The sequence below is a fragment of the Capricornis sumatraensis genome, chromosome 1, assembly GCF_032405125.1.
Source record: "Capricornis sumatraensis isolate serow.1 chromosome 1, serow.2, whole genome shotgun sequence".
Classification (NCBI taxonomy): domain Eukaryota; kingdom Metazoa; phylum Chordata; class Mammalia; order Artiodactyla; family Bovidae; genus Capricornis; species Capricornis sumatraensis.
The window spans coordinates 1,579,309-1,604,657 of NC_091069.1; the positions used below are offsets into that span (position 1 = coordinate 1,579,309).

Here is a 25,349-nt window from a genome sequence, read left to right on the forward strand (position 1 = left end):
TGTTTAGCTGGACAGCAGAAGCGGGAGCCTGGGGACCTGGCACCCCTGCAGGGCAGTCAGGGTCTGAAGGACCAAGGCTTGTGGAAACTCCCCCACGAGGTGGGAGGCTGAGCTCTGGCCACAGCCCAAGGCCTCTCAGGGCACAGCTCTGCCCAATGCCCCCTGCCGCTTCTTCTGAGGAAGAGCTCCTTTGGCGGATGGTCTGGCCTATGCCTTCCTTCCACTGTGACCATGATGAGGGTTTTGAGAGCTTCCACTGTCCTGAGATTGGGGTCACACATTGGTTTAATGCAGGGGAAGGCCCTGGTCACACTTAAGAAGACAGCCGATCACATCTATTTACGGTGGAAACAGTCATCTTGATTTATTGAAAAACTATTACAATTATTCCTCTGTTACACAGGTTTAAAATATTTTAAAATACTCTTTCCTGGGCATTACAGTGGAAACGTATGAACACGTCTATTGGGTTTCCGCGAAACGTACAGTATGTCGCTTGACGTCCTATCTTAAAGGCCTAATGTCCTAGAATATTCACCGTAGGTTTTCTTTTGACCATTCTCCTTTTTTCTTCATCAACCTCTGTCCAATTATATAGATGAGGGAAAAAAATAAAATTACACCAAAAGAATTTCTGCAAATATAAGAAGTAATTTTATTGCAATATATCATAGCTAAGTGGTCTGGGGAGAATGGGACATGTTTTGACTCAGTACAAATTACAACAGCTTTGAAGGGACCAACGGAGGACAGATTGACAGAATAAAAGGAGAACTTGGTGGGATGAGAAATCAAAATGGAATCACATGACCTAGACAAAGCCCACAGGGCGCCCTGTGGCAACGACCCGATATGGCTTTTCCTTTGAAGAGATGAAGGACAGGGTCATTGGCAGACGCTGGCATCCTGGGTGCGGAAGAATCTCAAAGCCAGACTTTTCTTTGGCAAGAGCAAGTCTCAATTTCTAGGGGATTTGGGAACTCTTCGTGGTGGTGGTGGTGGTGGGTGGGTGTTGTTACTCCTGGGTTGCTCTGCTGCGGTTTCCTAAGCTGGAGCCATGGTCCGACGGGGCAGGGTGGGCGGAGAACAGCACCAGGGCTGGGACCTGCCACAACTCCTCCTGAGGGGCTGCACAGGGCCCTGGGGCCCGTCTCGCTTCTCCCATCCCGGCAGGAAAGGGAAGGGCATTGCACAAGGGCAGCTTTTCACAGTAAAGGAATCACCTTTCCTGCCGGCCCAGCAAGTCCTCGCCCTCGCGCGGTGAGGAGGACAGTACCGGACGGGGCCTGGCTGGCCCGAGCACCTGAGCAGCTGAGACCCACGCCCAACACATTTGCAGACGGAAATCCAAATTGCTTTCATGGGGATAAGGCACAGCTGGTGACCCCGGCGGGACTCACTGAGTTCATTGCACATTTGTCTGTCTGCCGAGGCCACACGGAGGGCAGCCCCGCTGAAGGCCACGTGCTGCCTCAATTCAGTTCTTGCAAAAAATAACAACAACAACGACAATGCAGAAGTTAGCACCACAAACATTCGGCAACTGAATACAATCTGCCATCGTTTCACTGTGGATCACGCGGGGCGCGCCCGCGTGTTGTATGAGTGTCTTCACGCACAGCCTAAGAGTGGTACCCCGCCTGGAGCGGCGTCGCTGCTGTCTGGGAGGAGGGCAGGGCTACGGGAGGGCAGGTGGCAAAAACCTAGATGGTGGCGGCGAGAGCCAGGAGGGAGAGAGATGGGGAACGAGGCCCAGCAGGCAGCCCCAGGGTCACCTTCAAGGAGATCTTAACACATAGCACCACAGGAGTGTAAACATAAGCACCAATTTTCACTGAATTATCATCGACAGAAAATGCGGTTTCCCTGCCCTGGACATTCTCCCATCAGGCTCTGCAGGAAGAAACATGGAGAAAGGAAGCAATAAAAATTAATTTAAGCCTAAGTGCATGTGGAGAAGACAGAGTATAAAATCCTTTTTTCTTTCTCTCTCCGTTTAAAAAAAAAATCCAGAGCTAATCAAAGGCTTGTCTGAAAGGGGCACTGGCACCTGCTTGGCGACGGTAGAGTGAATGCTCGCTGCCTTTGGCAAATTCCCAATTCATCACGTGTCCTGGAGCGGGCGGGGGTCTCAGGGGGACTGCAGCGGGGTTCACAGGCATGACTGAAAGTCAGGGACACTGAGCATGTATGACAATACGATACAGATATTTACTTAAAACTCACAGAAACAGAAGCACCTTTAATCCATCGCAAAGGCACACACAGGATGCCATTTGGCCTGTGAATGGATCTTGTTAAAAACGGAGGCTCTGGAGGGCGGGGTGACCTGTACAAGGCTGGCCTCGGAACAAGGTTTGAAGGTCAGGGGAAAATACACATCTTCAAGTTGATTTTATTTTTTTAAGGAGTGATCTCCAAATACGGCAGCCCTACCCCTCTCCGTGAAGACCATCCACGGGCTGGGGGCAAGGCCCGTGGGCCCCGCTCCCTTCCCAGGGAGCGCGGCGTCGCCGGGACGGGGCTGCTGGAAGCGGGCGGCTGCAGGGCGTCTAGGTCATGTGATTCGGCTCCAGGGTGGGCGCGCGGACGCGGCTCTTTCCCTTTGCTCTCGTGCGGGGGCGGGCCTGGCGCGGTGCGAGGGGCGAGGGGCCCTCACTGTCCGGACGCCCGCAGGCGGCGCGCTGAGGTCACGAGGTTGCTCTTGGGGCCGGGCTCGCGGCTCCTAGCCCAGGAAGCAAGCCGGCCCCACTTCAAATCCGAATTTCTGTGACGCTTCACCGAAGTCGTTGAACATGATGTCGACGATGGGCACTTGCTCCACCTTGGGCGTGTCAATCTCCAGAACCGTCTTCTGATACCCTTTCTTCGTCTGCAGGGGGTGGGGGAGAGCGGGATGGGTCAGCAAGGGCGGTCCACGTCCGCCACGCCCTCCCTAGCTCCGAAACCCACCCCCAGCAGGATGACCGCCGTGGGGGCTGGCATCTCACGCCAGGACATCATCCAGCCCCGACACTTAGGAGCAGGACGCAGCGTAGGGAGGCTGTGCTGAGGGTCCTCAGCCCATCGGGACCCACGCTTACATCCCCGCCAGCTGGGACCCCCCATTGAGCCCCAGGGATCTGCCCCAGGGCAGTCCAGCCAGGATGAGTCAGCCCTCCCCAGCTCCAACCACCTGCCTCACTCCCGTGAGCATCTGGGTTCCCGCCCAGCACCACCCTGGTGGACCCACCTTCCGGGTGGGAGAGTGAACCCCAGGGGGTACGGAACTGCCCCCGGAGTGCTGGCTCCCTTCCCCCACCGGCCGCGTCCCCCAGAATGCAGGGGGTGAAGAAGCAAGTCCACGCTGGACGGAGAGCCACCCACACCCAACCCTGAGCACCAGCACACCTGTCAGGGATGCGCTGGCCCCGCCCCCGGCAACGCCCCCAAGACGAGGGTCCGGGATCATCTCAGACGCCGCCCACCGGCCTGTTCTGGGCCAGTGGTCTTTTCTGCCTCGCCTGAGAACAGGCGCGGCCTCAGAGGGATCTGGTCCCAGGGAGGCTGTCCCTCCACCACCCAATCCCCCACGACGGGTGACTAGTCCAGGGAGAAAGCAGCACCTCCCGGGGCCTTGACCCCCTCCAGCAGGATAGTGTGGGCACGACCCTCTCAGGGAGGCCATAAGCATCACCTGGGTGACCGTGAAAAGCCCCCGGAGCCCCATGTGGCCCTGGCAAGGGGGTCAGTGAGTCCAGCTGCTAGCAGGTGGCCTCCACTCTCTGGATGGCAGGCTGCAGGACGGCCCCGGCCCCTGACTTCCAGGTGGATCACTCCTCAGGGGGCGCCCGCCTGGTGAGGACAGCCTCAGCAGGGAGCTACACGGGTCAGTCACTCAGCAACCTCAGCCACCTTCAGGGACTGACTGTGTGCGGCCCCAGACCTGATGGGGAAGCCTTACCCCCTGGGTGACTGTGTTGGGAGGTCATTAGGTCACTGGGATGGGGCCTCATGAATGGGATTCGTGCCCTTTTAAGAAGCAGGTGGAGTGCTATCTCGTAACCCTGTGTGAGGACAAGGGGAGGTGGGGCGGCCGTGTGCAGCCCAGGGGAGGGCCCCTACCGGCCCGGACATGAGCCTCCAGCACCGCAAGGGTGACTGTGCTGTTGATAAGCCCCTGGCCAGCAGTGATCTGACCAGCAGCTCAAATAGACCAGGACAGATGCTGGGCCAGAGCCAGCCCGCTGAGCTGCCCCCACATTCGTTTCCCTCCGAAACTAAGTCAGGTGGCCGATAGCCACTATGTTAGGTGCCAAATCTGGAGGGTGACTCGTTACAAGCAATGGATGACTCCCATACTCGCTGCAGCTCGTTTTTCTCCACTGGAGGACGGGTACCCTTGCTCCATGGATGTGGAGAGGATGGGCGGAGCCTCACGGAACAGGGTTCCCGGCCCGGCCTCCATGAAGGCGCCTTTGGACTGAGCCTGGGAGCGACCTGCTCTGAGTTTCCTTCAGAATCTCCACAACCCTCAGACTCGCCTCCCCTCGGCCCTGCCTTCACAGGAAGGGAACACCCTCAGCGGGCCAGGCTAGAGCTGCTTTAATGCCAGGATCAACACTTCAGAGTCAAGTGTCCTCCTGGGAGCTTGTTAGCACCGCTGGCTTCAGCCCGTCCTGGAGACAGGATTCAGGAGGCCGAGAGCGGGATGCGGCATCTGCCTGGTGTAGGTGTATCTTGGGCAATTCTGACACGCGTGGGTCACAGTCCATCCTCTGAGAAACACTGTCTGAAGGACTTGTCCAGCGGCCAGGAGCTCAAGGCCACAGATGCCGTGGGCTTCCAGCAAATGGGCCGAGGCCTGGCCTGGGGGGAATAGCCAGCCCTCCACTGCCAGGGAAGGGGCTAAGGACCACTGCAGCTTTGTGGGTGCTGGGAGGGACTGGGGGACAGTGAGGCTGAACTCAGCCCCCAGAGGGGATGCCATCCTCGCCTCTTCAGGCTGGGAGCCCTGGGAGGAAGCTGAGCCCTTTCCTTCCCTTGGCCCGTCCAGCGAGCATGGTTCAGAGTCCACCCATCCCTCTGCCTCAGCTCTGGCCCTGGTCCGACGACCACCCAGCAGGGGCTCAAGCGGACGGCCACCCTGGCCTCCGATGGGCCTCCGCTGTCATGGGGAGCTGGGCAGCTCAGCTTGCCTCTCCTCCACAAAGCGGCCTTGGCAGCACCAGCGCCCGCCTCCTCCTCCCACCAGGGATGGCAGCATGTGCCAAGCTGGCAGGCGCTTCCTCCTGGACGGACGGGGTCCCAGCACTGCGGTTATCAGAGCACTCAGAGGGGCTGCGCTCCATCACCCCGTTACTCCTGAGGCATAAATGACCATCATGGGCTGGCAATGGCCCCCAGGGTGCGCGGAGCTGCATAAACCACGGGATTCATGTGGCAGGGCACCTGGGGCCTCCTGTCCAGAGATTCAAGCCTCTGCACTCCGAGCCCCGCCCATCAGGCTGCACAGCCGCACCACACCAGAGTCCAAATCCCATTGTCTTTGGTCCTTAGTACAATGTGGACCGAGCGGGCCTCCAGGGAGGCAGGCCTCTCTGCCCCTAGCCTGCGTTCCTCGAGCCTCTGGCATGAGTGCCTGTGAGGGGTGTGACCTTTCAAGTCGTGGCTGCACTTACGACGGGCGGTGGCGTGGCGCAGGCGCCCAGCGCCCCAGCTCCGCGCTCCGCCCGGCCTGGGCCTCCTCACGTCCCCTCTCCTGCCTGCCCACTAAGCCCATTTTCCCCATCAGCTGGGTTACTCTCTTTAGACACGACCTCTCCACCTTCTCAAAGACAGACTCTTTCCAGGAATAAAAACGTCAAGCGCCGGATGCAGACATTTCCACAATGCCAAGTCTTGCTGTTGCGCCGGAGGTGCCCGGAGGACCAGCTCGGAGCGTGGCAGTGACTGCCAGGCTTCCTGGAGCCACAGCAGCCGACTGGGTCTGTGTTTCTCTCAAGGAGCAGCTCAGGGCCTGGATCTCACATGGGTCTCGGGGTCAGGGTGCCTGGGTGGCAGGGCTGGCTTCGGTGGGTGGAGACAAGGAGCCGGATCCTTCTGACCTCTGTGACTCGGAACCTGTGACTGTCCATCCTGAAGAATGGTGGCCCTCTGCTGGGCACTCTTGTCCCCAGAGGTGCGCGTGGCAACGCCACCTGCCCTTTCACCCCAGATGCGTTTCCCGGCATCCTTTCAGGGAAGGGCCCCTCTTCTGGAAAACCAGTCTCCGCCCTTTACCAGGTGATGCATATGGGCCAGCCAGAGTGTTTCCCTTTCTGCCAGGGGAGCCGGGGAGCTCAGCCCCGCTGCAGGCTCTGCCCCAGGGCTGACCCTCCTCCCCAAGTCCTCATTTCTCCTCCTCTTCCACCCGACTGCCTCACGCTCGGGAGCCCGAGCTGCCCCAAAAATAGGAAGGGCGATGATTCTGGGCTCACGGCGGCTCAGCGCTCCTCCAGCACGTTCCTCCCGGAGCAGCCCCGTGAATCAGTGCTATTCTTGTCTTCTTTTGTAGGAGGCAGACACGAGACAGGGTTTTAGTTGGCGCCTCATGACCTCTGGAAGCAGCTTGGAGTTTGCGTCAGGAACGTGAGCAGATGCTGGACAACCAGGGCTTCTGGAGCTTTGGGTCCTTTTCCCTAGGGTACCCTACATCCCCTGACCTCAGGGAGGGACCCGCTCTGCACAGGCCACGGTCAGGTCCAAAGGACTGACCCACACCAGGGCCAGGGGCCAGGGCATCTGGGGGCAGGAAGGCTGCCCCATGGGGCACCCTGGCCCCATGCCTGCCCTGCGCACACTCACCTCTAATCCTCAAAGAACCCTGGGGGTTATAACTAGATCGTTTTTCGGGAAGAAGGACTGGAGCTCCTCAGCCGAAAGGCCCAGGCCAGTCCCAGCAGAGCAGCCGGGGGGGAGGCAAGATGTGAGTCTGGTTCCACCTGAGTCCTGCTCTTAGCAGTGGGTCAGCACCTGCTTTCCTGCTGGCCCGCTGGGCTCATCCCAGATGCCCCAGGCTGGCCAGGTGGCCAGATCACCTCAACGGACCTTAGGGAGAACCCTCAGATCCCATGCGCCCCGACAGCAGGGGACGCGGATGCAGAGGCAGGAGCGCTGGCTGCTCGCGGGCACGCAGAGGCAGCTTGGTGCCCGGGATGCCTGCCCCCGGCTGGGGACGCTTGTGACCAGCTCTGACACACGCCCTGGCTGCTCTGTTCAATAGGAAGGTTGGAGCCAAGTGTAAAACCTCCAGAACCAAGAAGAACCAGAAGGGATCGCAGATGGTTTACTCCATGTGGAAATCCATGGGAAGGGCCCGACTGGGACTGGGTCCCGGGACGGAGGGAAGGGCTTCCCGACCATAGGATGGGAGGCTGGCGCCTTCCAGAGGAGGGTGTCCACAGAGGCTGGCACCACGCAGTGGGCCCTGGACACCCAGCAGGGCAGAGCCTACGCTAGCCAAGTCCCCGAGGGAGCCAGGCTGGGCAGGGACCTCGGGCAGGTCTCTGGAAGCAGCTGGTGAGAGGTCAGCGGTCGGATGTCAGAGGGGGCAGTAAGACCAGCAGGACAGTGTTTCCTGGCGATCCCCCGACCTCCAGCCTCGGACAGGCCACACGGGAGACCCATCTGAGGGTTTTACCGGGACTGGGCCCTGTGCAGGGCTGCGCTGAACGTCTCCCAGTGTCCCAGGACAGAAGGACCCAGCTCAGTTCTAGGGGCTGACCCTCACTCGGGGGGCACATGTAGGGGTGCAGGGGGGCAAGCACAAAGTCCAAAGAGGGAAGGCAGCCCAGCCCTGGCCGGCCTCTCGGGCCTGAGCAGAGCATCCTTCCCAGAGGGCGGCACGGGGTCCAGGGGGCGGACCCAGTGTGGGCTGGGGATGTCACGAGCGGGCAGTTCCACTGCCTGCTGTCTGCAGATATCTCCCAGGATGGCCACGTTCTCGGGCTCAGCCTCAGCTCCGGCCATTCCCCAAAGTGGAGGCGTCTCAACTTCCGAATCGGACCAAGAGCATTTCACAGCACCCCAGGCTCTCGGTCAGGGACCCGGGCTCGGCCTCTCCAACCCCAGCACCTCGGGAGGGCCCGGCTGTGGGCCACGGAACTCCACGTCCACCAGCCACGGCCAGCCCTCACTGCACCCAGTGCCCAGCACACGGCAGGTGCCCAGGAAGTTCGTGTCAAGCAGACGACCGCGCCGCATGAGAGGCGTCCGCCCCGCCCCACCCGCGCGCAGACACTCACGGCGCAGCCGTCCACCAGGGCGCGGATGTAGGGGCTGTTGTCATACGACATCTCCTCGTCGTTGGAGCCCAGGAAGCGCATGGCCTTGTCGTAGCTGCCCGTGGCGGCGTCCTGCCAGGCCACCGACTGGTGGCAGTTGTAGGTGATGCTCTGGTGGGCGGAGGCGCTGAGCAGCCGCAGGAAGGTCATCTGGACCACGCCCACGGGGTTGCCCTCGGCGTCCACGTAGGAGAGCTGCAGGGTGACAGGACGGGGCTCAGCAGGGCAGGGACACGCGGTCGCGCAAGGCCCCTCGTCCACACGGGCGGGCTCGGGAGCTTCAGCCTGGAGCTGTCTCCTCTGGAGTGCAGGCCGTGCCAAGGGCCCCACCTGGAAACAAGCCACACACCCGGGTCCCCGGGCCAGCACTTGCTGGCTCTCTGGGGGCTCCCTCGAACACAGTGAACCCCGCCTCATTTCCTTCAAGGACCCAAGTAACCCACCCACTCCTTCTTGCCTGGCTGGTCCCTACTCTGCCTCTGGGGCCCAACTCATATGCATCCTCTTCCAGGAAGCCTGCCTGGGTTAGATGTCCTCGCCCAAGGTGGCCTGGCTCAGTGTCCGTCTTTCCTACTGGCTGTAGGGCCTCCACGCCAGCACTGGACTCCTTTGTTGGGGGTCCCTGGGGCCTGGTCGCTGGCCCTCCGTGGACCGAGAGCACCCTGAGCACAGGAGCTTGGCGTGCACATCCCTGTCTCTGGGCCCTGAGCTCAGCATAAGGAAGGTGCTCATTAGATGATGCAAACCACTGGCTGGTTGCCGTGATGTACAAAGACCTGACCGGGGCCATGAGAACTGGACACAGAAAGGGCAGGAGGCCTCGGAGAGGGACAGGCCAGTTGGGCATGAGGTATGGGGTGCTTGGCCAGCAGACAGGAGGACCAGCCTGTGAGAGGGTCACGGGCCATATGGCCGAGAGCCAGAAGCCTGGAGGGACTGGGCACTTCCCTGAGCACAGGGGAAGGCCTCTGCTGCCCCCTCCCCGGGTGTGGACCCAGGGGACAGCACAGCGGGTGTGGAGGCCTAGGGGTCAGGGGGTCAGCCTTGCCCACGTGAGCGGGCAGCCTGAAGTCGGGGCGAGACACCCGGGAGAGAGGGCAGGCTGGTTCCCAAGTGACTCCTCGGCGTCACGGGCCGGGAGCTCAGCGGGCCAGTGCCAGGCGCCCCGAGCTGCACTTTCTCAGAGGCGGCTCTGTGAGCTGCTGCACCCGGCAGGGGCAGGGGCTCCCAAACCCCTGGGATAAGGCAGGTCTCTCCATCCCCAAAGGCCCTCCTCTCAAACCTAGCAGAGCGAGCTCGGCTTGTCCTGGGTCCCCATCAGACGGGGGCGGGCGAACGTCAGGGCCTGACACCCCAGGTCCTCCCGACACACGGCTGCTTCACCTCCGCTTTGCCTCAGACCCCGGCGCCCGGCTCAGCCAGGCAGGCGCGCACTGGCTGCCCCCAAGCACACAGAGGCAGCTTGGTGCCAGGATGCCTGCCCCTGGCCGGGGACGCCTGTGGCCAGCTCTGTTCAACAGAGGGTTGGAGCCAAGCGTGAATGCTCAGGAACCAAGAAGGGCCAGAAGGGATCACAGACAGTCTACTCTGCGTGGAAATCCACGGGAAGGGCCCCCAAACACCCGTGCTGATCACACGAGGGGGACTTGACGTCGATACTGCCCGTGTATTTAGAGATCTTTGCGTGAGGACAGCTGATGGCGGCGAGCCAGGCCTGGCCTCCTGCTCCTCCCCACCCGAGCGGGAAGAGCGCAGAGCGGCCAGCCAGCTCCCCACGTGGCCGCCGGCCGCCAACTTCCAGCTAGACCTTGAGGAGAGAAAGGGGATACCAACCGCGGTCCAGGCCGTCGGGCGCTCCTCCTGGAGGGAAGGTGACTGACTGGAGGCAGGAGGCATGCGCAGAGAGAGGCGGGGGGCAGAGCTGGACGCAGAAGGACCTGAAGCTCCAGAGCCAGGCAGGGGTGAGGCCCGGGCTCCGCCCACCCCGAGCCCCACGTTGGCATCCCAGAGCCCTGGGTGAGCCCCTCCCCTCCTGGGGAAAGGGGCTGTGCAGCGTCCCCTTCATGACGCCCAGAGCAGCCGGCCCAGAAAAGCGCCTGTTTCTTTGGGGGGGGACCTGCATCTACGCCCTGTGACGCCCACTGTGATGGTCACAGGCAGCTAGAAACGATGCGGCCGGAACACGGAGGGGATGTGCGGCCGTCCCCAGAACCGTCCCAACTCCCCGGCCTTGGTCAACTGTCTGTGAAGCAGGACGCAAGGAGGAGGTGGGCTCGGGCCGGCAGCTGAGAGGGGGTGCTCTGCGCCCTCGTCTGCGGAATCAGGCAGTGGGCGTGGGGGTGAAGGGCCCCGTCTGGAGAAGCTCACCAGCACGGCTGCACAAGGGACCTGGCCCCGGCCCCTCCTCCTCCTGAGTCCTATGCCCACCCACCAGCATCCGCCGGGCTCAAGTGCCCTGGGCACTGCCCTCCCAAGGGGAGACCCACTTCAGGTCCTTCTGCGTGCCAGAGGCTCTGTCCTGAGGACAGCCCCAAGGCGGCGTGGGAAGGAGAGTCAGCAGGAGGGAGGGGGAGAGGGTGCCTGGGTGTCCGCACAGACAGACGAAGCCCATGACAAGGCAAGGCGAGCGCAGACTTTGTGTCTGGAAAGAGCTTCGGTGACTGGGGTTCGAGCACATGGGGCGTGAGCTGTTAACTGAGCACGCAGCACCTTGGGGTCTGGATCAGGGTCCCCAGGGTGGACCGCTGGGAGGCCCCACTCTGAGTCCCGGGGGAGAGCGGCCCTGGGCCCCTAGGAAGCCGACGAGGGCAGAGGGTCAGGCCCACGCCGTGGACCCGAGAGCTGCTTCTGAGAGACAAGCTTGTCCTCCCAGGGCCGCCGGGCAGACCCTGGCGGAGGAGGGGACGCAGGAAGCGAGGGGCTCTGGTGGCACCTGCAGCGTGGCCGTGTCTGGAACCTGGGCCTGGAGCTCATCGGGAAACGGGCCCGAGTCAAAGGCCCAGAACGTTCTGGGAAAACGCCCTCCCGGGCGGAAGCAGTCACAGCCCCAGGGGATCGGGTGCGACGGGCCTCAGTCTCTCAACCCCTGGAGACCCACCAAGTCCAGTCCTTCCGAGGGATGCCAGCTGCCTGCACTCCGGATGGACCAGTCAAGACTGGGTCCCCGCAAGTTCACTCGCGGACTAGCACGGCCACGTGGGACACAACGGAGGAGCGCGTGGCCCCTCGGCCCGGCCGCAGCAAGGGCGGGGCACGGGGCACGGGCCCTGGAGGGGCTGGACGGCTCAACGGGCCAGGGCCCACGCCATCCGCGCTGCCCACTGGGACTGAGCTAAATAAACCCTCCACTCCTGGGGTCTGTGGTCTCGGTTCCCAGCAGCACCCGGCTGGGGGCTCTGAAAGCCAGCCTCACGCCCTCCACCAGATCAGACAGCCGTCCGGCTGCCCTCGGCTAGAGTGGACCCCCGTCGGCGCGGCAGGAGGGGCCAGCCTGAGCCTGGCAGTCACGGCAGCAGAGCAGTTTGGCCAAAGGACGAGAGCAGGTGCGGCGCTGGGGGTCCGTCCATGCAGAGCCGAGCCAGGCCGAGCCGCGAGCAGGCAGCCCCGGGCCACTTACCAGCGACCCCCGCTTGTACTGACTGTACCAGGTGGAGGGCTGCTCTTTGGGCCAGCGGGCCATCTTACTCTGCAAGATACGAAACGGGCGGGTCTAAACCACACCGCAGCTCGGCGGGGGCCGTCTTACCAGTTTGCCACGCTTGAACTCACTGAACCAGGAACCCGGGTTTTCTTTGGGCCAAGAAGTGATTCTGGCCTAAACATCGAGGGGAGAGGCGGGAGGGAGAGAAACAGAGAGAACGAGAGCGTTACTGCTGCCTCCTCGAGACGCAGGTGCGCAGTCTCCCCGCCGAGCGGAGCAACTGCAGCGGCCGGCCGGCCCCTCCAGCACCCCATCTCCCCTGGAGCTGGCGCTCGCCCCGGGACAGGACTGTGACCACTGGCCCTGGCGCTTTCCAGGGGTCAGCACCGGCTCACGGGCAGAATCAGAGTTTGCATCTGATCGCTTCCGTGTGTCCAGCACCGAGTACGGAGCCTTGCGCTTGGCGACTGCAGAGACACGTTCCTGGAGCGGATGAACGAAGGGGTGGGCGTACGGCTGCCCCCGCATCTCACCCGAGTGAGGACAGGAAGAACAATAGGGCCAGTTACTGCTGACGCGCTGAGGGCACCCGGTGGGCATCCTCTCGTCTGACCCCCTGATCTAGGGGCGACCCAGGAGCGAGGCTTCATCTCCAAGGCCTCTTCCTGGGAACAGAGCGGTCAGGAGCCCCTCCAGGGTCCAGCCAGCGGTGAGGCGCACACGCTTCCTGCCTGTGGTGCGTGCACTGGTGGCAGCCGTGGTGTGTGTGCTGAGTGGGCGGCAGGGCATCCTCTCCGGGGAGACCACCCGTGAGTCCAGCCTGTTCCCAGTCGTCCCTCTGGTTCTCTGCCTGTGCCGCGGGTCCTGGGCCCCATCCCCGGCTCCTCTCCTAAACTTGGCTCGTGCAGGGGAGCCTGAGCAGTCTCCCCAGGGGAGGGCCAGTGCGTCCAGCCCGCCTTCCGTCCCGCAGGACCCTGCCCCGGGTTCTGAACCTCTGCTCTTGGTGCTGCGCTCGGCTAGCGTGAGGACTGCACCCTCCCGGAGCAGGAGCGGGGCTGCGGGCAGGGGCGGGCCTCGCCCAGACCTCTCCTGCTGCCAAGGGGTCCCTGCAGCCCGGGCGACTGGGCACGTCTCCACCCGCCCAAGGCCTCCAGCCCATGGGCCCGTGGAGGTCAGCACACAAGCAGAGGAAGAGCAAGGAGCCGCAGGGCTCACTCAGTGCCTGAAGCCCACCGTCCTCCCGGCTCCACCACCTGGGAAGGCTCCTGGGGGTTCCCCTGGCTCCCCGGCAGTGAGGCCGTCTGCAAAGGACAGACAGCAACGCAAGGACGTGGAACAGCTTTTTTCCACCTGCATTTCCCCCGGGGCCTCCGTCAGAGGCATGGCCGGGGGCTGGGTTTCCTCGTGACCCACAGGGATCTTGCTGTCGGGAGTGCATTTCCCCAGGATTTAAAATCCCAGGTCAGGGGAGAGTGAGCACGAGCCAGGGTCCCTGCAGTGTCCCGGTCAGCGCAGGGCCTGCTCCTGCGGCGCCCTGGGGCCCCCTGTGGGGATCATGAACCTCAGGGACTGGCACCGCAGCGGCTCCGCTCGAGGGAAGCGGCTCTGGGCGTCAAGGCCGCTGGAGAGTCGAGGACAAGGGTGCCCAACTCCTGCCGGGCGTGACCCTGGACCCACATGGCTCCAAAAACCCGCCGTCCTCGGTTTGCGGCAGGGACGGGGAGCCGTCGGGGCATGACGTCATGGAGGAGAGTGTCCAGGAGGTGCAGAGGGCACCACGGCCCAAGGCTGCACCATCTTCCCAGCTAGAGACCTCGCCCTCCTTCCTCAGCTGTCCTGGGCCAAAGAAAGCCCAGCTTCCAATGCGTGCTTGAGAAGGCGACACGTGACAGCCACACATGCTTGTCCCTGCACGACATCCACACACCACCCACGTGCCATCCGCACATCACCCACACGCCACCCACATGCCATCCACACGCCATCCACACACCACCCACGTGCCATCCACGCACCACCCACGTGCCATCCACACGCCACCCACACAACACCCACATGCCATCCACACGCCACCCACACGCCATCCACACAGCATCCACTGCCATCCACCTGTCACCCACACACCATCTACACGCCACCCACACACCATCCACTCACCATCCACACACACTGGTTTACACCTGTCCACACACACAGACACCACCACAGAGGCGAGGCCTCTAAAAGACCACAGGTGACTCAGATGGATACCTTACAGAATCTCCACGGATCAGAGCCTCACTAAACAGACTACAAAGGAATCCACTGCACTCAGAAGCAAATACCCTAGAAGCTGCCACTAAGAATTTCAGCAAACGCCACCCTCTACAAGGTGTGTTTGGGTTACTTGGCCCTTCAAGTCCTTCCACGGGCTTCAGGCGGGTCTGAGGTCAGGACTACAGGGTCATTTTGGGAAGGATCTGACCAACCAGTGGTGGAAATCCTAGCTCCGGGGGTAGTCCGGGGAAGATACCCATGCGCCAGGCCCTCCTCAACCTTCCACACACGAGACCGCACCAAGCCCGTCCCATCACTAGCAGTTTCTCCTCGAAGGAAATTCAAGTCTATTTCTGGAGGAGAAACCTTAATTTTGGAACTGGTTTTCATTTCCTGGTTTCAGCTTCTGGATTTCATTCCTGAAACTGCACACGTGGCACAGCAGGATTCCCGGGCCCCCCCCACCCCCGGGGAGAGGAAGTGAAGGGGCGGGCACTCACCCCCTCGGACTTCTTGTCGGGGAAGACGCACGTCGAGCCCCCGGCCGTGAAGTTGCAGTAGACCTTGAAGGAGTCCCGGGAGCAGCCTTGGTTCGGATCCACCCAGTATTCGCCTGGACCACAGGGTCGGGGTCAAGGTCAGGGTCGGGGTCGGGGTCGGGGTCAGGGAGGCAGACTGTGAGAGCTGCCCCCTTGACGGTACAGAAGCAGCTGCCACTGGGTGGCCCAGCACGCGCACGGCCTGGCCTCGTGCCGCAGCACGGCCCCCTCTGGGCGACCCTAAGGGCCTCCCACTGTCCCTGCTGGGCCCATGGAGCCACGGGGACAGGCTGGTCCCCCGGAGCACAGCCAGAGCATGAGGCCCACAGGGCCCGGCTCTGGGTACCCAGGAGGGTGGCTCTCCCCACTGGGCCTGTGGGTGGCTGGGAGCCCAGCGGTGCTCCGGGAATGGTCCTGGAAGTTCACGCACGTGGGGTCAGAGTCACCAGCACGGGGCTGGTTTGTGCTTTTATGGTCCCGGTGCTTCCCCAGGCGCAACAGCGAACACCAGCACGAGGACTCACGCACAGACGCAGCAGCCGCCGGAGCCCCGCGGCCGCGCGCACGTCCGGAGGGGGACGCGCTGCACCCCCATTTACAGACGCGGAGCACCGGCTCCCGGCAGAGCGCAAGGCCCGCCCGACAACGACTGACTTAGACTAGACTCCACTCCGTGCGACCCCACGCCTCAACCTCTTTCCTGGCTCCCAGGACGGCTTCCCGCTCTCCTGCGATGCCTCGCCAGGTGATGGGGCAGAGGCCCCTGCACCCCCATCCCCCCACGGAAGGGACCTGAGCGAGGTGCGTGCCCGCCCAGGCATGGGTCCCTGCCATCGCCCGCTCCATGCGTCCCCGGGCCCGCGGCCGCCCTACCATCGGGGAAGTCGGGGTGGCAGAGCTGGAGGTCTTTGCAGGTGCGCGCGGGGTTCTGCGGCGTGCCCAGCGGCCGCTTCATCTGCTCGATCTCCAGCTTCAGGGAGTTGAGCGAGCCGAAGATCTCCTCCATGCCGTCCGCATAGTCCATGTACTGCTCACCCTCTGCGTCGTCCATCAGCTGGCTGGCGTCGATGTTCCGCCGGGTCCTGGACGCCTGGATCGGCAGGGGCTGGATGACCTCGCCCGGGGGGCCCTGGGTGCGGAAGAGGGCAGCAGTGGGTGGGGCAGGGCAGGGCCCACAGCCAGGGCCGCAGCTGCAGGCACTGTCCATCTCAGCACGGTCTTCTTCCCTTTCCTATGTCTCTGGAACATTCCACACGACCCTGCGGGGCCTTGCCCGGTGCTGCCTGACCCCTGCCCAACACACGCATGCGTGCACACACACGCATGCATATGCATGCATACACACCTGTTCACACAGAGGTAGGTGGGCGTGCACACACACACACACACACACGTGTGTGCTCACCCTTCTTCTCTTCCCAACCAGACTTCCCAGGCCGAGGTGCCCTGGGCTGACCTGTGTCCAGGGCCAGGCCCTGCCCCACCACACATCACACACTGTTCAGAATGTTTTGGGATCGAACCACACAAACATTCTTCCCACAATTCTCTCGGCATTAGGGGACCCCCCCCCCAACTCCCGAGTCCTCAAGGGCTACTCACTGGTGGGCCAGGGGGTCCTGGCTGGCCTGCCTCACCCTTCGGGCCAGTTGGACCCTGCGGAGAAAGAAAAGAGAATCAGCCGTGGTCACTGAGGCCTGACGGGACCTGTCCACTTTGAGGTCGAGAACGATCCCCGGGAGCACATGGGAGAGGGGCCAATCGAACGTGCTGGGCGCCCCCCAGCTGCAGGTGTGAGAGCCAGACACCTGAGGGGAAGCCAGGGGGGCAGACCCTTCCTTGGGCACAGGGAGCTGTGGTCTGAGGTGACTCAGGCTGGAGGCGGGTGCAGGGCAGGCCAGCCCCAGAGGAGGGGCGTCAACCACCAGCCTCGGGAGGCAAGGGGGACGGGGGACCCCGGGAGGTTCTCAGCCCACAGCTGTACCCCCTCCAACCCTGGGCCCAGGGGCTGGTCAGGGTGATGCCACTTACCGAGGAGCCCTTAGCACCTTTTGGACCAGGGGGGCCCTGTGGAGACGGGCAGGGCGTCAGTGGGGGGCGGCCCCTTCCCCCCAGGCCCCCGCTGTGACCCGCACCCCCACAGCCCTGCCTCCCTTAGGCCCTCCTCTTCCGCCCACGGCCCCTCCCAGGAGTCTGAGCTTGCACCTGCTTCACAGGGAGGCAGGTGGGGGGGCGCTCACCCACACGGAGGCTGGGGGTCCTGTGGGCCTCAGCCCAGCCCCCCACCGCCCCAGCAGGGAAATCGCAGCTCAAGCAGCCGGCATGAGAAGCAACAGGGGCGTGGAGGCCCCGGAGGCCCTGACGTGGAGCCCCCAGCCCCTCCCGACAGCCCGCCACAGGGCCAGTGGCAGAGAAGCTAGGGCCACCTTCGGCCACGTGGACCCAGGCTCAGGTGGGGCTCAGAGGCTGATTGGTTTGGGTGAGAAGCAATTCAAGGCTCGGGGACGTGTCCTGGGTCTCCCAGCTGCAAGGGGAGGCCCCAGGCTGGTCCCTGGAAGCCGGGACCCCGGGTCCTCACGTCTGGGCCAGGCTGGCCCTGCTCGTGCAGATGGCGAGGGCCAGGAGGGACCGGCCGCTATCCTCACTGTCCCCAAAATGTCTACAGAGGACTGTTCACATGCCTAAAAAGCCTGGAGAGAGAGGCTCGCCTTCATCTCCCGCACCTGAAATCAGGGCCCAGCGACCCACTTCCTGGTTTCCATCACTCAGAGCTCAGATCAGAGATAATGAGCAGAGAAACCCGGGGGTGGAGGGGCCCAGACCCCACCCTGGGGCCCCACAGCTTCCCCGTGGCCACTCCCACCCCGCTCCCCCAGAACAACCCAGGGAACCACGCGCCCCTCCAGATACGCACCGGCAGGCCGGGGGGACCTGGGGGGCCGATCGGGCCGGAAGGACCAGTGATACCCTGAAAGGAGCAGAAACGCGGTCGTCATTGCCCAGATCAGGGGGAGCCTGTCCTGCAGCCTCCTCCCCCGACTCGGACACGTGTGAGCAGAGCCCTCACTCCCTGCGGGGCCTGGTGAGGCCTGAACGCCTGCCGGGAGGCCTGGCACCCCAGGGGCCGCGGCCCAGCCAGCCTGGAAGGACCCCCGGGGAGCCTGAGTGTGACCCCCCTCTAACGTCTCGTGTGCAGCAGCCCCGCCTGGTCCCCTCTTGCTGCTTTCTGCTCCGGCTGGGGGTCCACCCCGAGCACGAGTCCCGGGCAGGGGGCAGGGAGCACCCTGGGGCCCTGTCTCTTCCGCCTGTCCATCCAGCCTCCCAGGGGCTTCCCCACAGTGGAGCTTGCATCCTCTGACTGACCCTCTCTCCTGGTCTAGGTGCCACAGGGAGACATGGCGGGGGGTGAGGCGGGGGATGTCTCCTCCCCCGGGGCTCCTCCCTCCAGCTCTGCCTCAGGCACCCTGCCCTCTCCCAGGTCAGGTGCCAGCCAAGGTGGGCACAGCTCAGGGGCACGTGTGAGCCATCACACCCGGCTTGGGCAGCGGGGGTTTACAGGCTGCAATGAGGCCCCATGGCTTTGCTGTGGGACGGGAAAGGCGGGCCTGCCAGGCCTCAACCCCCTCACGCACACCCTCCCATTCCCCGGCCGAAGAATCCACTGCCAGAACCTCCCAGGTGCAGGGCAGGCCAGCCTCGCAGGCTGTTTTCCTGGCTGTGGTTTCCTGGGGGCTGCTTCCCAGGGAAGTCCGAGGTCAGGCGCACATATATGGGGTCAAGGGGGAGCCAGGATGCAGCTGAGAGTCGTTGATGACCTCTGGACGCTCACCTGGGACAGAGGGCCTTTCCGAGTGTGGTGGGGGTGGTGACCTTCACTGCGGAGGCCAGCAGGACTGTGAGGGCTGCTCAGGGCCTGGGCTGGGCTCCAGTTCCACCCCTGGGCCCCGTGCACCTGGGCAAGCCCGGCCCTGCGGCTGCTCCCGCCCTGACCCTGTGGCCCGGGACGTCCTTCTGGCGAACGAGCCTCTAGCCTTTGGACACAGCCTGTTCCATGTACCTGTTCTCCCTTAGGGCCCGAGGAGCCCTGGGGTCCGGGGACTCCGCGTTCACCCTTTTCTCCCTGTTCGCCCGGAGGTCCGATGAGGCCGATCAAGCCTGGGTGACCCTGTGGGAATGAGGGGGTATTTGCGGTGGCAACACCTTGCGTGCGGCCATGTGGGCCTGCCCGAAGCTCCTGCAATGGAAGCATGCCCCGGGCCGGCCCCGACAGCGGGCGGCGGCCGGGTCTCCAAGCCACACGGAGCTGTCCCTCGTGTCCCCACCCTGAGCAGGTGACACAGGCAGGGACAAGCCAGACCCCGTCGGGTCCGAGGCACAGGCTCTCAAAGAGCCCGCACTTCAACCGCACAGGCGCCTGCAGGCCACTCACCTTTTCTCCTTTGGGTCCAGAGTCTCCTTTGAGGCCGGGGAGTCCTGGGGGGCCCTGCGGGGGAGGCGGGGGGCTCAGAGTTCTCGTCCCCAACCCCGCCCTCTGCCACCTCTGCCGGGGGCCCCTGGGGCACGTCCTGACTCACCATGGGTCCTGGGGGGCCATCGGGGCCCGGGGCTCCGGGGAGACCTTGTTCACCCTGAAACACAGTCGACCATGCCCGTGAGCCCTGCCCTCAGCAGCCGCCGCCCCACCCCCTGGCCCCCCACCCTTGGGTCACTCACCACTGGGCCGGGGATCCCTCGAAGGCCGTCGGGCCCTGGCTTCCCGGGGGCCCCCTGGGGGCCGATGGGGCCAGTCTTCCCAGGAGGGCCTTCCAAGCCGGCTTCTCCCTGCAAGGAGGACAGAGTGGGGTCCTGACGCTTGAGGCTGCGGTCACCCTCGCCCCAAACCACTGTCCAGAAACCCCGAGGAGCCTTGGCGAGAACCCCGTGTGCCCCGACACCCAGAGGCTGCCCCCAACTTTCCTGCCTATAGAGGCCACCCAGCCCCACCCTCCACCCACTGAAGACCTCAGTCAACCGGGCTCCAGCCACCCAGTCACCACGGCCACCACGGCGGTTACGGCCAGCTCGGAGCTCACGGTGGACATAGCCACGTGTCCTGAGCAGATGTGGGCTGGACGAGCTCCACTGTCTCAGTCAACACCAGGGCCCCTCCATTCCAGAAGGAGGCACCCAGGCCCCACCCAGAGCTCCTGGGGAGAGCGCCCACGAGGGCTCGGGTGCCGGGCTGCACCCTAACCTCACCGCAGCGTGCCCCACCCTCTGCTCTGCCCCGTGGTGGGCGCCGTCACCATCTCTGCTTTTCAGGAGAGGCAACCAGGAGCGGCCAGGTCGATGCCAGGCCCTGAGGCACGCGTCACGGCCTCCCCTCCCCCAGGCTGGTGGGGCACACGAACAGCAGTGCGCGGCCAGGGGCCCCCGGCCAGAGGCACAGCCCGCCTCCCCCTGCAGAAGACGGGCTCTCCCGCCCAGGTCTGCGTGGAGCCGGCCCCGCGGAACCCCGCCAGCCCCTCCGTGTGTTCAGCGTCCAGTCCTCTCCAACCCCCGACCTCAAGCGGCCACCACGCCCTCGGCACGGCCTGGGAGGCCTACGCACGGCCACAGCCACGGCCAGGCTGGAAAGCACCCACCTTGGCTCCTTTCTCCCCCTGCCTGCCTTCGGGGCCTGCGGGGCCGGGCGGACCCTGGAGGGAGCAAGAGGGCAAGGTGTGACGAGTGGGCTCCCAGGAGCCGAGAGGGCAGCTGAGCACGGTGGGACACAGGCCTGGCGGGGCGTGGGGCTGCTCCCAGGCCTTCAGAACAAGGCCCGGGGCCTCTGGTCCCAGAAAGGGCCAGCGGGCTGGGCTGAGGGGTGGGCACCCCGGCGGCCTGCCCTCCCACACACTCAGAGCAGCCGCGGTCACTGCGCCCCAGCAACGGATGGTTCCGTTTGCTGGGTGATTCAATTTGCTTGCTCTGACTTTTCCAAAGGTCTGACCGCGGGGAAGAGGGCTTTTTCAGCTTCGTGGGTGTGTTTACTCTCCCATGACAGCCGTGACTGAAGGTCTGCGCAGTCGGCTCATCCTAAAAGGAGCGCCGCATCGACTCGGCGGCTCTGAGATCGGATGCCGTGGCAGCTCACCGAGCAGGAAGCGAGCTTCAAAGAGAAGCCCGTTCCCCCTCCCTGGGGCTACCCAGGGCCCCAGGGTCCGTGCAGCGTGGGGGAGGGGCAGGCTTCATGCAGGGGCACCTGGCAGCGTTACGTACCCTTTTTCCTGGAGGCCCAGATGGGCCTGGCTCACCCGTAGGGCCTGGTGATCCCTGGGGTGGGAGAAAGAAGAGCGTTTAAGAGTCGAGGATGTTAGCTAAGACCTGGCGGGGCTGGGTGGATCCAAGGCTAAGAACACACGGAGCTTTCAGTCCATCCTCGGCCAGCCCCGAAATTGCCCATCTCGTCTTCTGCAGAATCAGCCCTGAGTGGGGCTGGTCCCGGACTGCCCTGCCCTGCCCTCGGGCTGCAGCAGTGTGGGGGCCCACCCCGCCTGCAGCTCTGCTGCGTCTGGGGAAGGTTCCCAGCAAGCTGGCTGGCACCCCTTCTGCAGAGGTGGACCCTGGGTCACCGGCCAGGAAGTGGTAGAAGGGCAGACATCTCTTCGGGGCCCTAAGCCGGTGTCCCTAAGCCGGCTCCAAACAACGTTTTGGAAACCCGACGAGATGAGAGGCACATCCAGTGTGAGCTCAGCTCCAGAGGCTCACGTGGGGAGAGCCTTTTGAGGAGCACGTCCAACCCCACCCGGCAGAAACGGGGATCCTGATGATGCTGGGTGGGCTCCTGGGGGGGTGTCGTGGACACCGGCTTTGCGTGTAGAGCCACCGTCGGGCCTGGGGCTGCATTTCCCCTTCTGGGAGGAGGGCCCCCAGCTCGCAAGGGTCCTGGGTCACTACTCTAAGGCAACTGGGTGAAATGAACATAGCAAGTTGCAAGGCCTGACACCTCCCTGAGAAGCTGCGTCGGGGCCCCAGAGGTCCCGGGTGGACTCACCGTTTGCCCGGGTTCACCGTCGTCTCCTTTGTCACCAGGAGGACCGTCTTGACCCTGTGGGACCAAAAGCAGGTTCCTTCTGTGCCCTGGGCACACCCAAGTTGAGGCACCAGGACCCAATGGTCCCCAGTCCTGACCCCAAAACCCAGCTCCACCCAGGGGTGACCACCCAGGGTGCTCGGAGGGGAAACGCCTTTCCTCGCGTGCTTGTCAGAACAGGGTTGAGCACCATGCCCCGAGCAGAGGCAGAATAGAAGAAACTGGAAGGGAAAAGACGAGCCTGGAGGCAGATCACGGGCCGTGGGGACCCCCAGCTCTGCACCCTCGGGCACCTACCGCGGGGCCAGGTTCTCCGGGGGGACCGGGATCTCCGGGAAAACCGACGGGGCCCTGAAACGGAGCAAGAGAAGCGTCAGCCACCCTCCCAGAGCGCGCCGGACTCCCTGGGGTGCGTCCACACGGCTGGCCCACGCCTCCCGCCAGCCTGCCACCTCGGGGCCCCCCAGAGCAGGGGGCTCCCCACCAGAGCATCATTCCCTGTACGGCGGGCCAGGCAGGGCTGCTGCTCGCCTTCTGGAGGCCTCGGAGGGCAGCCTCCTGCCCACCTGTCTGCTCCTGGGGCCGTGGCTGACCCTGATCCTGGACCCTGAACTCTAGGACTCCATGCTCTGCAGACCCTCCTGACGCAAAGCGAGGCAGACCGCGGTGGAGCGGAGCGGGGCGGGGCGGGGTGGAGGGTGGGGTGGGGCGGGGCAGGGTGGAGGGGCGGGGCGGGGTGGAGGGGCGGGGCGGGGTGGGGCGGGGTGGAGCGGGATGGAGGGCGGAGCGGGGTGGAGGGCGGGGCGGGGTGGAGGGCGGGGCGGGCATGGCGGGGCGGGGCGGGCATGGCGGGGCGGGGCGGGGCGGGCATGGCGGGGCGGGGCGGGGCGGGGCGGGGCGGGGCGGGGCGCGGCGCGTGCACAGAGCCCGTTCTGTCCAGGAAGCTGCCCAGTCCACGCACGTGGCCTCAGAGCTGTGCCCCATCCCAGCCCGTCTCTTCTCCCTTCTCCACTGTTCCAGTTCAGGACCCGGGGGTCACCCCAGACCCGCGGGGTCAGGCAGTTTCTGCGCCCTCCAGGCCCGGGAGTGAGAGGATGCTGCTGAGAGCCCAGCATCCCCTGGTACTCACGGGGCTGCCTTTGGGACCGTCATCTCCGGGAGGGCCCTTGGGCCCCGGGGGTCCGGCGGCACCGGAGGGGCCTGACTCGCCCTTCTCCCCCCTTTCGCCTTTGGGTCCCTGTGGGGAGAGGTGGAGAGCGTGTTCCCAGAGCCAGCCTGCAGCCCGCCCCGCTCTGGCACCATGTGGAGCAGAAGCACCCTGACCAAGGCCAGGCCACAGGCCCCTGGGGGGTCACCTGCCTCCAGAGCCCCCACCCCCAGCAAGTCCCCATGAGTCCGGCCCCGCGGGCACCGCGAGGGGTTTCAGGACCCCACTGGTGTCCCGGGGCCTCTGAGGCTAAGTCTCGGCTTCTAGGTGACTAGGGCAGGGCTGCCTCCTGATGAGACAGCAGGTGGCGTGGACCCCGGGGGCTACAGGGACCCAGGCCGCCCCCTGCACCGGGGCCCTCAGGTGGAGGGAGCCCAGCACACTTCCACCCACCAGCCGCTCCCTGGGCCAGAGAGCAGCCCCCATTGGCCTGGAGAGACCATGCATCTGACCTGCGAAAGAACGTCCCAGGTCTGGGCTCACAGGTGACAACAGCGGGCCCCGTGCTTGTGGAAGCCCATGACAGAGCCGGAGCACCATGGACGGAGGGGCGGCTCACGCCCGACTGTCCCGGGCATTCATCACTAACATCAGTGTGCACACACACACACTCACACACACAGGCACTATCACACACAGGCACTCACACACACACATGCACACTCACACACACACACAGGCACTCACACACATGCACGTTCACACACACATGCACACACACATGCACACACACACAGAGGCACTCACACACGTACACATGCATGCTCACACACATGCACACACGCACGCTCACACACACAGGCACTCACACACACACAGGCACACACACATATGCATGTTCACACACACATGCACACACAGAGAGGCACTCACACATGTACACATGCATGCTCACACATGCACACACACGCACGCTGACACACACAGGCACTCACACACACACATGCACACTCACACACACACAGGCACTCACACACATGCACATTCACACACATGCACACACACATGCACACACAGAGGCACTCACATGTACACATGCATGCTCACACATGCACACACATGCACGCTCACACAAGGCACTCACACACACATGTACACATGCATGCTCACACACAGGCACACTCACACACATGTACACATGCATGCTCACACACAGACATGCACTCACACACAGACATGCACACTCACACACAGGCACTCACACACATGTACACATGCATGCTCACACACGCACACATGCATGCTCACACATGCACACATGCATGCTCTCACACACACTTACACACATGTGCACACTCACAGGCACTCTCACACATGCACACACACACATGTACACATGCACACTCACACACATGCACACTCACACACACACAGGCACTCTCTCACAAACACAGACCCTCACTCTCCACCACGCTCCCTCTTTTTTCCAGCAGTCTCGTGGTGGAGGCACAGAGGGAGACACGACTCCCATTTCACAGATGGGAAAACTGAGGTAGAGCGGGACCCTCCCACCCGGCAGCCGTCCACGCCATGCCCCACCCCTCCCCAGAGCCCACTCACTCACCGGGGGGCCCCCTTCGCCGGGAAGGCCAGGCTCTCCCGCTTCGCCAGGCTCACCCTAAGGAGGAAACGCGACGTGGTCACAGCAGTGATGGGAGCAGAGGTCCACGCCAGGCGCCTATCAGGTCGTCCCCGACGCGGGCTGGGGTGGGGCACAGGGACGGGGCTGAGACAGTGGTCGCTGTCCTCCTGGGGGCTCCCAGGACTGGAGGGGACACAGGTGAGGAGTCCAGGGACACTGTGGTGACAGTGAGGCGCGCGCCAGCGTGTGACACGCGTGGAGGGGCGTGGGCTGTCAGGGACGGCTCCCCCCAGAAAGGGATGCTCCCAGGCGTTCCGGAGGACGACCGGGAGGGGCCGGGTGTGGGGGGACAGCGGGCGGAGGCGGACGGAGAAAAGCCCGGTGCCCTGGGTCTGCCGGCTAAGGAGCAGAGCTGGTAGGGGGTGTCGTGGGTCGGGGGGGCACGCCGTGGTGGCTGGGGGGAGGACGCGGCCCCCCCAGCAGACTGCCCGCCGTCACGGGTGGGCTCAGCAGGCGTGCTCCCCTGCGACCCTCCTATTATAAAAAGGGAGCAGCGATGGGACACTGGTTTCAACTGGATGGCCAGACTTCAGCAGAAAGTTCTGGAAGGTGTGCAGGGAATGCATCCACCTCCTTCCTTTTATCCCGAGAAGCTGGGATCAGTGCTCTGAGATAGTGCGAACTCCTGGGCCTAGGTGGAGTCAGACTCTGGCGCCGTCTTGCCCACCACACCCCCACGTGTAAGGCATATACACACGCGTGTGCACG

General features: G+C 64.0%; 1 protein-coding gene across 2 annotated transcripts in view; it reads right to left on the reverse strand.

The window, feature by feature from the left end:
• Positions 1 to 374: 374 nt before the first annotated feature.
• Positions 375 to 25,349, reverse strand: part of COL5A1 (collagen type V alpha 1 chain) — a 144,272-nt gene continuing 119,297 nt past the window's right edge. Inside the window, exons 49-66 of one of the 2 annotated variants that reach the window (XM_068981840.1) lie at positions 24,564 to 24,617; positions 22,922 to 23,029; positions 22,090 to 22,143; positions 21,754 to 21,807; positions 20,979 to 21,032; positions 20,363 to 20,416; positions 19,452 to 19,559; positions 19,313 to 19,366; positions 19,168 to 19,221; positions 18,796 to 18,903; positions 17,653 to 17,706; positions 16,770 to 16,805; positions 16,341 to 16,394; positions 15,612 to 15,867; positions 14,700 to 14,812; positions 11,920 to 11,988; positions 8,265 to 8,498; positions 375 to 2,872 (exon numbers count right to left, since the gene is read on the reverse strand). In XM_068981840.1, coding sequence (XP_068837941.1) covers positions 2,726 to 2,872; positions 8,265 to 8,498; positions 11,920 to 11,988; positions 14,700 to 14,812; positions 15,612 to 15,867; positions 16,341 to 16,394; positions 16,770 to 16,805; positions 17,653 to 17,706; positions 18,796 to 18,903; positions 19,168 to 19,221; positions 19,313 to 19,366; positions 19,452 to 19,559; positions 20,363 to 20,416; positions 20,979 to 21,032; positions 21,754 to 21,807; positions 22,090 to 22,143; positions 22,922 to 23,029; positions 24,564 to 24,617 — 1,665 coding nt within the window. In that variant the 3' untranslated portion in view covers positions 375 to 2,725. Of the gene's footprint in view, positions 2,873 to 8,264; positions 8,499 to 11,919; positions 11,989 to 12,048; positions 12,118 to 14,699; positions 14,813 to 15,611; positions 15,868 to 16,340; positions 16,395 to 16,769; positions 16,806 to 17,652; positions 17,707 to 18,795; positions 18,904 to 19,167; positions 19,222 to 19,312; positions 19,367 to 19,451; positions 19,560 to 20,362; positions 20,417 to 20,978; positions 21,033 to 21,753; positions 21,808 to 22,089; positions 22,144 to 22,921; positions 23,030 to 24,563; positions 24,618 to 25,349 lie in introns of both variants that reach the window. The other variant, XM_068981831.1, reaches the window with a different exon arrangement.